The sequence below is a fragment of the Tachyglossus aculeatus genome, chromosome 6 (assembly GCF_015852505.1).
Source record: "Tachyglossus aculeatus isolate mTacAcu1 chromosome 6, mTacAcu1.pri, whole genome shotgun sequence".
In the NCBI taxonomy this organism is placed as follows: Eukaryota; Metazoa; Chordata; class Mammalia; order Monotremata; family Tachyglossidae; genus Tachyglossus; species Tachyglossus aculeatus.
The window spans coordinates 45,900,117-45,911,232 of record NC_052071.1 but is presented as its reverse complement, the minus strand read 5'-3'; the positions used below and the strand labels follow the sequence as shown (position 1 = coordinate 45,911,232).

Genomic DNA, 11,116 nt, shown 5'->3' with positions numbered 1-11,116 from the left:
GCCAGACTTGTTTTCCTGAGATGTGGTTTGCAGTGCATATATGCAGTGAGTGACCCGTTAGAGAAGAGAAATAGGAGACTGACTGTCGATGAAATTTGTTCTTTGTGCCTTGGTTTCTCCATCTGGACTTGGGAGGAATAATAACCCTGGTATTTATGAGGCAGAACTTTTAACCTCAGAGAAGAGAGGAAGACAGGGAGAGTCACAGAGATTACGTCAGGACTTGGAAAATAGCACTTCGGAGGGAAAACTAAACCAATTGAGTTTTTGCCTACGATTCTGGATTTTTCCTGGAGGGGAATTTAGCTGAAGCTGGCCTAATTATGGCTTTGAAGTCTATAAAGAGAACGGTGAATGGCTCATCTCCTACAGTGAGGACTGAACAAGAGAAAATGAATTTAAATGGCAGGATGAAGGACTTAGGTTAGAAAGAACCTGACAGTGAGAACTAAATACTAGAATAGGTAATGAAAGGAGCTGCCATGGAGGTTACCATCTCATCGAGGGGGTCCCAGGACTGGGACAAGCCTATTTTGCCCTCTCTCCCTTCTCTTGAGGGCAGCCAGCGGGCAACCTCTTTGGCAACCAAAGGCAAGCTAGCCTTCCGCGTCGGTTCTACCACCACATTCTGCTCCCCAAAGCCGTAACAATAATAGTAATAATAATATTGACACTTGCTAAATGCTTACTACGGGCCAAGCACTGTATTAAGTGCTTGTGTAGGTACAGGATAATCAGACTGGACACAGTCCCTATCCCACTTGGGGTTCACAGTCTGAGAGAATAGGCATTTCCTCTCCATTGCACAGATGAGGAAACCGAGGCACAGATCAGTTAATAATAATGATGATGGCATTTGTTAAGCACTTACTATGTGCGGAACACTGTTCTAAGTGCTGGGGGGTGGGATACAAAGTGATCAGGTTGTCCCATGTGGGGCTCACAGTCTTGATCCCATTTTACAGTACATATATATGGTATATATATATATATATATATATATATAGTTGTACATATTTATTACTCTATTTATTTATTTATTTATTTTACTTGTACATTTCTATCCTATTTATTTTATTTTGTTGGTATGTTTGGTTTTGTTCTCTGTCTCCCCCTTTTAGACTGTGAGCCCACTGTTGGGTAGGGACTGTCTCTATGTGTTGCCAATTTGTACTTCCCAAGCGCTTAGTACAGTGCTCTGTACATAGTAAGCGCTCAATAAATGCGATTGATTGATTGATTGATTGATTGATTGATTGATTACAGATGAGGTAACAGGCCCACAGAAGTGAAGTGACTTGCCCGAAGTCACACAGCTGACAAGTGGCGGAGCCAGGATTAGAACCCATGACCTCTGGCGCCCGTGCTCTTTCCGTTGAGCCACACTGCTTCCCTTAAGCAACTCGCCTGCGATCACCCATGGCAGGCAAGTGACAAAGCTGGGATTAGAACCCAGGTTCCCCTCGTTCCCAGACCTGAGCTCTTTCCACTAGGCCACGGGGCTTCTCCAAGCAAGCAGCATTCCTGAGCCCCCCACTTTTCCTCTGCTCCTCCTCCCCTCCCCATCGCCCCTACTCCCTCCCTCTGCTCTACCCTCCTCCCCGCCCCACAGCACTTGTGTATATATGTACACGTTTATTATTCTATTTATTTTATTAATGATGTGCTTATTGCTATAATTCTATTTATACTGAGTCTACTGATGCCTGTCTACTTGTTTCGTTTTGTTGTCTGTCTCCCCCCTTCTAGACTGTGAGCCCGTTGTTGGGTAGGAATTGTCTCTGGTTGTTTCCAAGCACATAGTCCAGTGCTCTGCTCCCAGTAAGCACTTAATAAATACGATTGAATGAATGAATGAATCAATGCTCCTTCCTTAATGGACACCTCTGATCACCATTCATTCATTCAGTCGTATTTATTGAGCGCTGACTGTGGGCAGAGCACTGTACTAAGCACTTGGGAAGTACAAGTCGGCAACTTCTAGAGATGGTCCCTACCCGACAGCGGGCTCACAGTCTAGAAGGGGGAGACGGACTGTTACTATCAGACTGATGTAGTCCTAATTCTTCAGGACATTGCAGAAGCCCTAGCTACCAGGATCCCCTCTCCCTCTTGGGCCGTAGGGACTCTGTGGGGTCAGCATAGACCATGTCAGGAGAGGAATTTCCAAACTGGAAGGGGCAGTTGGACTGCAGTCGCCTTGGATAAGGAGGTGTGTTTCCTCAGTGAACTCATGCCCATTGCCCTGGTCAGGTTGTTGCTCCGCATGTTTATAGCAGTGCTCCAGCGCTTAGAACAGTGCTTTGCACATAGTAAGCGCTTAACAAATACCAACATTATTATTAGTCCTTGCCCAGGTCACTCCTATAGGTGCTAAGCTTGTTGTGGGCAGGGAACATGTCAACCGCCTGTTTTGAGGCCTGTCCACATGTTTCGTTTTGTTGTCTGTCTCCTCCTTCTAGACTGTTAAGTCCGTTGCTGGGTAGGGACCGTCACTATATGTTGCCAACTTGTACTTCCCAAGCGCTTAGTACAGTGCTCTGCACATAGTCAGCACCCAATAAATACGATAGAATGAATGAATGAATGAACCAATCCTATTATATTGTACTCTCCCAAGTGCTTAGTACACTGGGTGCCCTGCACACAGTAAGTGCTCAGTGTGTCTGTTTATTGTTGCACTCTCCCAAGTGCTTAATATAGTGCTTTGCACACAGCAAGCATTCAATAAGTTGCCGACTTGTACTTCCCAAGTGCTTAGTACAGTGCTCTGCACACAGTAAGTGCTCAATAAATATGACTGAATGAATGAATAAATACGATTGAATGAATGGATATAATAATAATAATAAATAATAATGGCATTTGTTAAGCGCTTACTACATGCAAAGCACTGTTCTAAGTGCTGGGGAGGATACAAGGTGATCAGTTTGTCCCACGGGGGGCTCACAGTCTTCATCCCCATTTGACAGATGAGGTAACTGAGGCACAGAGAAGTGAGGTGACTTGCCCAAAGTCACCCAGCTGACAATTGGCAGAGTTAGGATTTGAACCCATGACCTCTGACTCCCAAGCCTGCGCTCTTTCCACTGAGCCACGCTGCTGGGGGAGGAGGAAGGGGAGGAGGAGAGGGAGGAAGGGAGAGGAGGAGGAAGGGGAGAAGGGGGAGGAGGAGGAAGAGGAGTAGGGGAGGAGGAGGAAGGGAAGGAGGAGGAGGGGGGAAGGGGAAGAGGGGGAAGGGGAGGAAGGGGAGGAGGGGGAGGGGAGCGGAGGGGAGGGGAGGGGAGGGGGAGGAGGAAGGGGGAAGGGGATAAGGGGGAGGAGGGAGGAGAGGGGAGGAGGGGGAGGAGAAGGAAGAGGGGGAGGAGGAAGGAGAGGGGAGGAGGGGGAGGAGAAGGAAGAGGGGGAGGTGAGGAGGGGGAGGAGGGAGAGGAGGAAGGGAGGGAGAAGGAAGGGGAGAAGGGGACGAGGAGGAAGGGGAGGAGGGAGAGGAGGAAGGGGAGGAGGGAGAGGAGGAGGGGGAGGAGGGAGAGGAGGAAGGGGAGGAGGGGGAGGAGGAAGGGGAGGAGGGGGAGGAGGAAGGGGAGGAGGGGGAGGAGGAAGGGAAGGAGGGGGAGGAGGAAGGGAAGGAGGAGGGGGAGAAGGGGGAGGAGGAGGAGGGGGAGAAGGGGGAGGAGGGGGAGAAGGGGGACGAGGGGGAGAAGGGGGACGAGGAGGAAGGGGAGGAGGAAGGGGAGGAGGGAAAGGAGGAGGGGGAGGAGGGAAAGGAGGAGGGGGAAGGGGAGAAGGGGGAGGAGGAGGAAGGGGAGGAGGAAGGGGAGGAGGAAGAGGAGGAGGCGTGTTGGGAGTGGGGTTGGGGGCGGTGTTGTTCCCGGCGGCAGATCTCAGATCCGATCGGATCCGCTCCCTCCGGCGGCTCGTTCCTGTCCTGTCCCGGAGGGGCCGGCGGGCGGGCGGGCGGTCCTGGTGGCCCTGGTGTCCGTCTGTCCGTCCGTGCGTCCGGTGCGGTCCGCCGGTGTGCGGTGTGCGGTGTGCGGGTGCGGGCCGCGTCGAGGATGACGGTTCCGTGCAGCCGCAGCGAGAGCGCCGGCAGCCTGCGGACCGCTCTGGCCGATCTCTATCTCGACCACTTGCTGCACCACCGCGCCAAGGCACAGGTCCGGGGGGTGGGCACCGGGGGGCGGGCACCGGGGGGCACCGCACGGGGGGCACGGCCCGGGGGGCACCGGGGGGCACGGCACGGGGGCACGGCGCTCAGCGCAGCCCCGGGGCCTGGGGGGGATCCGGCGGGACCGAGGAGCACAGCGCTTAGCGCAGCCCCGGGGCACGGGGGGGATCCGGGGGGGAGACAGACGGGGAACAGAGCGCTCAGCGCAGCCCCAGGGCCCGGGGCCACCCGGCGGGGACGAAGAGCACAGCGCTTAACGCAGCCCCGGGGCACGGGGGGCACAGCGCTCAGCACAGCCCCGGGGCACGGGGGGCACAGCGCTCAGCACAGCCCCGGGGCACGGGGGGCACAGCGCTCAGCGCAGCCTTTGGGCCTGGGGACCCGGTGGGACCGAGGAGCAGAGCGCTCAGCGCAGCCCCGGGGCCTGGAGGGATCCAGGGGAGACAGACGGGGAGCAGAGCGCTCAGCGCAGCCCCGGGGCCTGGGGGGTGGATCCAGGGGAGACGGGGAGCAGAGCGCTCAGCACAGCCCCGGGGCCTGGGGGGACCCGGTGGGGTCGAAGAGCAGAGCGCTCAGCGCAGCCCCAGGGCCTGGGGGGGGGACCCGGCGGCGTCGGGGAGCAGAGCGCTCAGCACAGCCCTGGGGCCCGGAGTGGGTGGAGGGGGGCCCAGAGCTCAGCTCTGCGACCTGGGGGCGGGGGGGGGGGGGGCTGAGGAGCAGAGCGCTCAGCACAGCCGTCAGGCCTAGGTTGGGTCAAGCTCAGAGAGGGGATTTGGGGGCGGGGGGGGGGGTGAGGGGGCCTCCAGCCCAGGACCCCTGGGTCCAGCGTCGTGTTCCTCGGGGATCCGGGGCAGGAGGGGCTGCTGCCATCTCCAACAATATCCCTTATAATGATGGTATTTGTTAAGCGCTTACTACGTGCCAAGCACCGTTTCAGGCACTGGGGTAGGTACAAGGTAATCGGGTTGGACCCAGTCCCAATCCCCATTTGACAGATGAGGTAACCGAGGCCCAGAGAATCAATCAATCAATCAATCGTATTTATTGAGCACTTACTGTGTGCTTAGCACTGTACTGAGCGCTTGGGAAGTACAAGTCGGCAACACATAGAGACAGTCCCTACCCAACAGCAGGCTCACAGTCTAGAAGAGAAGTGAAATGACTTGCCCAAGGTCACACAGCAGGCAAGTGGCGGAGCGGAGATTAGAACCCACGACCTCTGACTCCCAAGCCCAGGCTCTTGCTGCTTTTGCGGGGGCGGACATTGGCAGAAGGATCATGCACAGCGTGTAGGGAATCTCTCCCCCACACCCCACCCCAACTACCCTGCCTGTTCCCTGACCTGCATATTGAAGACAGACAGGGGGTGGCTGGGGAGAGGGCAGCTCCTTCCCCACCCCATGCAGGGAAACTGAGGCTGGGGGAAAACAGTAGCAGAGTCACGCCCTTCCCGAGGTGTCTGGGAGCCAAGGCCTATGATGCTTTCGGGGACCCCATCGAAATCGCCGGAGAGATTCGTTCATTCATTCATTCAATCGTATTGAGCTCTTACTGTGTGCGGAGCACTGTATTAAACGCTGGGAAGTACAATACAATCAATCAATCGTATTTATTGAGCGCTTATTGTGTGCAGAGCACTGTACTAAGCGCTTGGAAAGTCCAAGTTGGCAACATATAGAAATAGTCCCTACCCAACAGTGGGCTCACGGTCTAAAAGGGGGAGACAGAGAACAAAACCAAACATACTAACAAAATGAAATAAATAGAATAGATATGTACAAGTAAAATAAATAGAGTAATAAATATGTACAAACATATACAGGTTATAGTATAGAGACAATACCTGCCCACATAGGGCTGACAGTCTAGAGGGGAGATGGGGTGGGGGGCAGTGAGCAGGGACTACTGAAGAACCGGGGTGGTGGGAGGCCTCGGGATCCCGTCTCAGAGCGGATCTGTGGGTTGGGGAAGGGGTGGATATGTGGGAGCACGTCTCCGTCCATCCGCCCACCCGGCCTCAGAGACCCCTTTGCCTTTGACTGGCAGCAGGGTCCAGGGAAAGCCAGCATTCAGGTCTGAAAAGCAAGTTTCCCCTTCTCCACCTTGTGCTAGTTTTCTCCAGGTCAGAAGGCACCTGGGAGGCCAAAGGCCAAACATACAGTGTCCAGCGGCCAGCAGGAGCACAGCCATTCTCTCCCCAGGATTTATTTACAGCTGGATAAGCCTTTCCAAATCCTTTGTGCATTTTGGCCTACTCTTTGATACTGAAAAACCAGATGGGAATCTGGGTACTTAGCTTCAAGTCCCAGAAACTTGAAGGAAACCAGCCAGCGTTTGATTTTTTGTTTTGTTTTGTTTTTGGTTCAAGCCCTTTCTCCCCAGACTTCATGTCGAAATTCTTTCCTCAGCAAGAATCCACCTCCCAGGAAGACAGAGCTTCCAAAAGCGCCTGTCTCAGTACCCTCAGATAGTTGCATATATCCAACTCAGTGCTTATGAGGGTGATGGTCCCCCTAAGTTGCCAAACTTGTTTGTAAAACCGCCCTGGGGATGTACTCACCTAGTGTAACAGGGGCCTGAGGGTGCATTACTGTTCTGGTTTTATGTGCACATGCCCTCGGGAAATGGGTTGGAAGGTCCTAAAAGATTGTCCTAAAAGATGTCCTTGATGATTGGAAGAAGAAGGCAGGTGGGAGTGATCAGAACACAGCTGATCACCCTTCGTCTTCAAGTTGGACCAAAGGGTGAAGCAAATTAGAGGGACTGAGTTGCCAAACCCCAGAGAGGAGCCAGAATGAAGGCGAGTTAAATGTTTGTGCATGGGCTGAGTCTTCATTTTCCTTCTTGGGAAAAGCTTGGATCAAGTAGCTAAACTGGCTTGAAAGTTATGAGGACTCATTCTCTCGGTAAGAGCTCTGGATAGGGTTAATCAATCAGTTGTCTTTTATTGAGCACTTACTGTGTGCAGAGCCCAGTACTAAGCACTTGGGAGAGTATAACATAACATAATCTTAAAAGATATTTTTGACCAGTGGGTAATTTAGGGCTGTTGAGAAGCAGTGGGACCTAATTCCAGCTCTTCTCCACCCCTCCAGTTGTAAAATAGTCCCTACCCACCACCTCCTCACCCCATCTCTCTGGCTTTTTAAATGGGGTCCCTGAAGATCTGCCACTTCTCTGCTGTGTGGCCTTGGGTAAATCTCTTAACTTCTCTGTGTCTCAGTTATCTCATCTGTAAAATGGAGATTAAGATTGTAAACCCCATAAGGGACAGGGACTCTCTCCAATCTGATTAGCTTGTATCTACCTCAGTGCTTAGAACAGGGCCTGGTACATTGCATTTAATAAATATCATGAAAAAATTCTCCCTGAAGGTCTACCGAAGAGGGTCCCAGATTAGCCCCCAGACTTGCTTCTGATCATCTGTGTCTTGTTTCTCATCTTGATGTCAGTCCATGAACACATCTTCCCAGATCAATCAATCAATCATATTGAGCGCTTACTGTGTGCAGAGCACTGTACTAAGCACTTGGGAAGTATAAGTTGGCAACATTTAGAGACAGTCCCTACCCAACAGTGGGCTCACAGTCTAAAAGGGGGAGACAGAGATCAAAACCAAACATACTAACAAAATAGAATAGATATGTACAAGTAAAATAGAGTAATAAATATGTACATATATACAGGTGCTGTGGGGAAGGGAAGGAGATAAGATGGGGGGATGGAGAGGGGGATGAGGGAGAGAGGAAGGAAGGGGCTCAGACTGGGAAGGCCTCCTGGAGGAGGTGAGCTCTAGGGCCTTGAAGGGAGGAAGAGTTTGCAATATATTATGGTAGTAAGTGCTTTGTGCCAAGCATTGTGCTAAATGCTGGTATAGATAAAGTCAGATCAGACACAATAGTACCCACATGGGGCTCAGTCTAAGGGGGAAGGAAAACAGAATTTTAATCCCCATTTTACAGATGAGGAATATGAGTCACGGGGAAATCAAATGATTTGCCCAAACTCACACAGCAGGTAAATGGCGAAGGTGGGATTAGAATATGGATCTCCTGAAATCCAATCCTGTGCTTTTAAAAAAAAAAAAAGGTATTTGTTAACCTGTTTGTGCCAGGCACTGTACAAAGTGCTGAGGTAGATTCATTAATCAGGGATTAATCAGGTTGAGCAGTCTCTGTCCCTCATGGAATTCCCAATCTTAATCCCATTTTACAGAAGAGGGAATTGAGGCACAGAGAAGCAAAGTGATTTGCCCAAGGTCACACAGCAGACACGCCACGTGTCTAATCCCACGGAGCTGGGATTAGAACCCAGGTCCTGTTGACTTTCAGGCATGTGCTCTCCCCACTAGGCCATTCTGCGTCTCTTTCCACCAGGTCATGCTGCTTGCCTGTTGTCTCCCCCTTTGAACAGACATTTTGCCATTCTATCACTCGGTTTACTTGCAAACATTCTTCTTCATGACTATTGACCCCTCCATGTTCCTCCAGTAGAGTGGTTCACGTGAAAATATGACTGAACACGCTTAATTATAAAGTACCTGGCCAGTCCAGTTAGGCTCGGGGTATCAGTGCCCATTTTACCTAAAATGGGGAAAAAACAATCTTGGAACATGAAAGAACAAGAAAGTGTCGTTTTAAGCTTTCTAACCACTTGCTTTTGTCCCTTCCACGCCTGTAGGTGTATACGTAATCTAGGATTAAATCTTTAAAAATGAAAGGTCTGCTCCCCAAAATGTTAATGAAGATGTTATTCCCCCCCCCCCCCCCCCCCCCCCCCCCCCCCCCCCCCCCCCCCCCCCCCCCCCCGCAGTTCTAGGTTTGTGTATTATTTATATGTGGTTACGCTTGGGAAGGCAAGCCACAGGAGACTTGAGTCAAAGCTGTTCCATCAGCCTGAAACATCTAGACAAAAGCAGTTAGAAGGAAAAATCTACAGCATCTTCTAAATAATTTCTCTTTGTAGAAGCCAGAGTGCCGGCCTCATGAAATTAAAGTAAAGCCATGAATGTGGCTTATAAAGCTGACCCTGGGAGAGTGATAAGGTTGCTATCACAAAAGGGAAGCAGAGTGACCTTGTGGAAAGAGCATGGGCCTGAAAATCAGCAGCCCTGGGTTCTAATTCCCACTCTGCCAACTGCCTGCTGTGACCTGAGGCAAGTCACTTAACTTCTCTGTGCCTCAGTTGTACTGTTCTTCCTCCTGCTTAGATTGTGAGCCCCATGAGGAATAGGGACTGTATCTACCCCAGCACTTAGAATGGCAAGTAGTTAACAAATACCTTAAAAAAACAGGCTCCCATAAAAGATCAGGAGAGAGGAGCTTTCCCTCTAACTTCGAGTAAATTGTTGTTTGCTTGTTCAATCAATCAATCAATCAATCGTATTTATTGAGCACTTACTATGTGCAGAGCACTGTACTAAGCGCTTGGGAAGTACAAATTGGCAACACATAGAGACAGTCCCTACCCAACAGTGGGCTCACAGTCTAAAACAGTGGGCTCACAGTCTAAAGTGACAAGCAGATTTCTGAGCTGCCCAACCTGGCTCCAATTGGTTTCACAAGGCCGTGAAACCGAAAATGAGGAGGGAAATGTGTGTGGGGATGGTGAGGATTTGAAGGGAGGTAAGAGTGTAGCCTATAGCCTCTGGTTAGAAGAGTATTTTGATCTACTCACCCCAGTAGATCTCCCTTTCCCTATCAGCAGCACTGACTTCGAACTGAAGGACAACTCTTTTGGTTGCAGGAAGGGAGAGAGAACTTATTTTCCCATCAGCACTATTTCCCAGAGAGATGGGTTTGCGTGGGGAAGAACTGTGGGCAGGAACGTGTCCACTAACTGGGTTATATTGTACTCTTCTAAGTGCTTAGTACAGTGCCCTGCATAAATAAACACTCAACAAATATAATTGGTGGAGAGAAGTAGAGGGGATTGAACAAATCGGTGGTACTGAGCACTTAGTGTGTGCAGAGCCTTGTACAATCAATCAATCAATCATATTGAGCGCTTACTGTGTGCAGAGCACTGTACTAAGCGCTTGGGAAATACAAGTACACTGCCTGTGTGCAGAGCGGCGTACAGTGAGCTAGGGAAATGCAATACAACAGAGGTGTATACATGTCCCTTCTCACAAGGAGCTTTGTCTAGAAGGGAAGACAGACATTAATATAAATAAGTAAATTGGGGATCTATGCATAAGTGCTGTGGGGTAAATATCAAGTCAGTCAATCGTATTTATTGAGAGCTTACTGTGTGCAGAGCACCATAATAAGCTCTTGGGGGAGTACAATATGGCAATAAAGCTTTTCATGGGCACAGGTGCCAGTTCAGCCGATTGAAGGAGGGAAACTGGACAGAGGACAACAGTCACTATTTAGACAGGGTTACTTATGGGATAAGGAAGAAATTACTAAGGGATGTGGTCTGGAAGTTTCAGAGTGAATCTTAGGAGGGGCTCCAAGTGTAGGAGAATTGTCCCAAGATCCTCTTCTCCCTTACCTCCCTGATTTCCTCTAATACCAGCCTACTTACTGTACCTCAGTGTCGTTTATCTCACCTCCACCCTACCTCTGACCCAGTACGTCCTCCCTCCTCATATCCGACAGTCGAATATCTCCCCATCTTCAAAACCTTATTGAAGGCACAACTCCTCCAAGAAGCCTTCCCCAACTAGGCCCTCATTTCCTCTTTTGTGTCACCGTTGCATTTGGATTTTCACCCTTTATTCACCCCTCCCTCAGCCCCACAGCACTTATGTACATATTTGTAATTTATATTAATGTCTGTCTCCCCCCTAGCCTGTACGCTTGTTTTGGGCCGGGAATGTGTCTACCAATTCTGTTAGACTGTATTCTTCCAAGTGCTTAGTATAGTGCTCTGTATACAGTACACGCTCAATAAATATGATTGATCCAAGAAGATAGGTGAAGTTTCTCCCCTTCTCCACAC

At 50.6% G+C, this 11,116-nt stretch overlaps 1 protein-coding gene across 1 annotated transcript in view; it reads left to right on the top strand.

The window, feature by feature from the left end:
• The first annotated feature begins 3,984 nt into the window (after positions 1 to 3,984).
• Positions 3,985 to 11,116, top strand: part of MPP1 (membrane palmitoylated protein 1) — a 65,310-nt gene continuing 58,178 nt past the window's right edge. Inside the window, exon 1 of the mRNA XM_038747616.1 lies at positions 3,985 to 4,157. Coding sequence (XP_038603544.1) covers positions 4,056 to 4,157 — 102 coding nt within the window. The 5' untranslated portion in view covers positions 3,985 to 4,055. The remainder of the gene's footprint in view (positions 4,158 to 11,116) is intronic.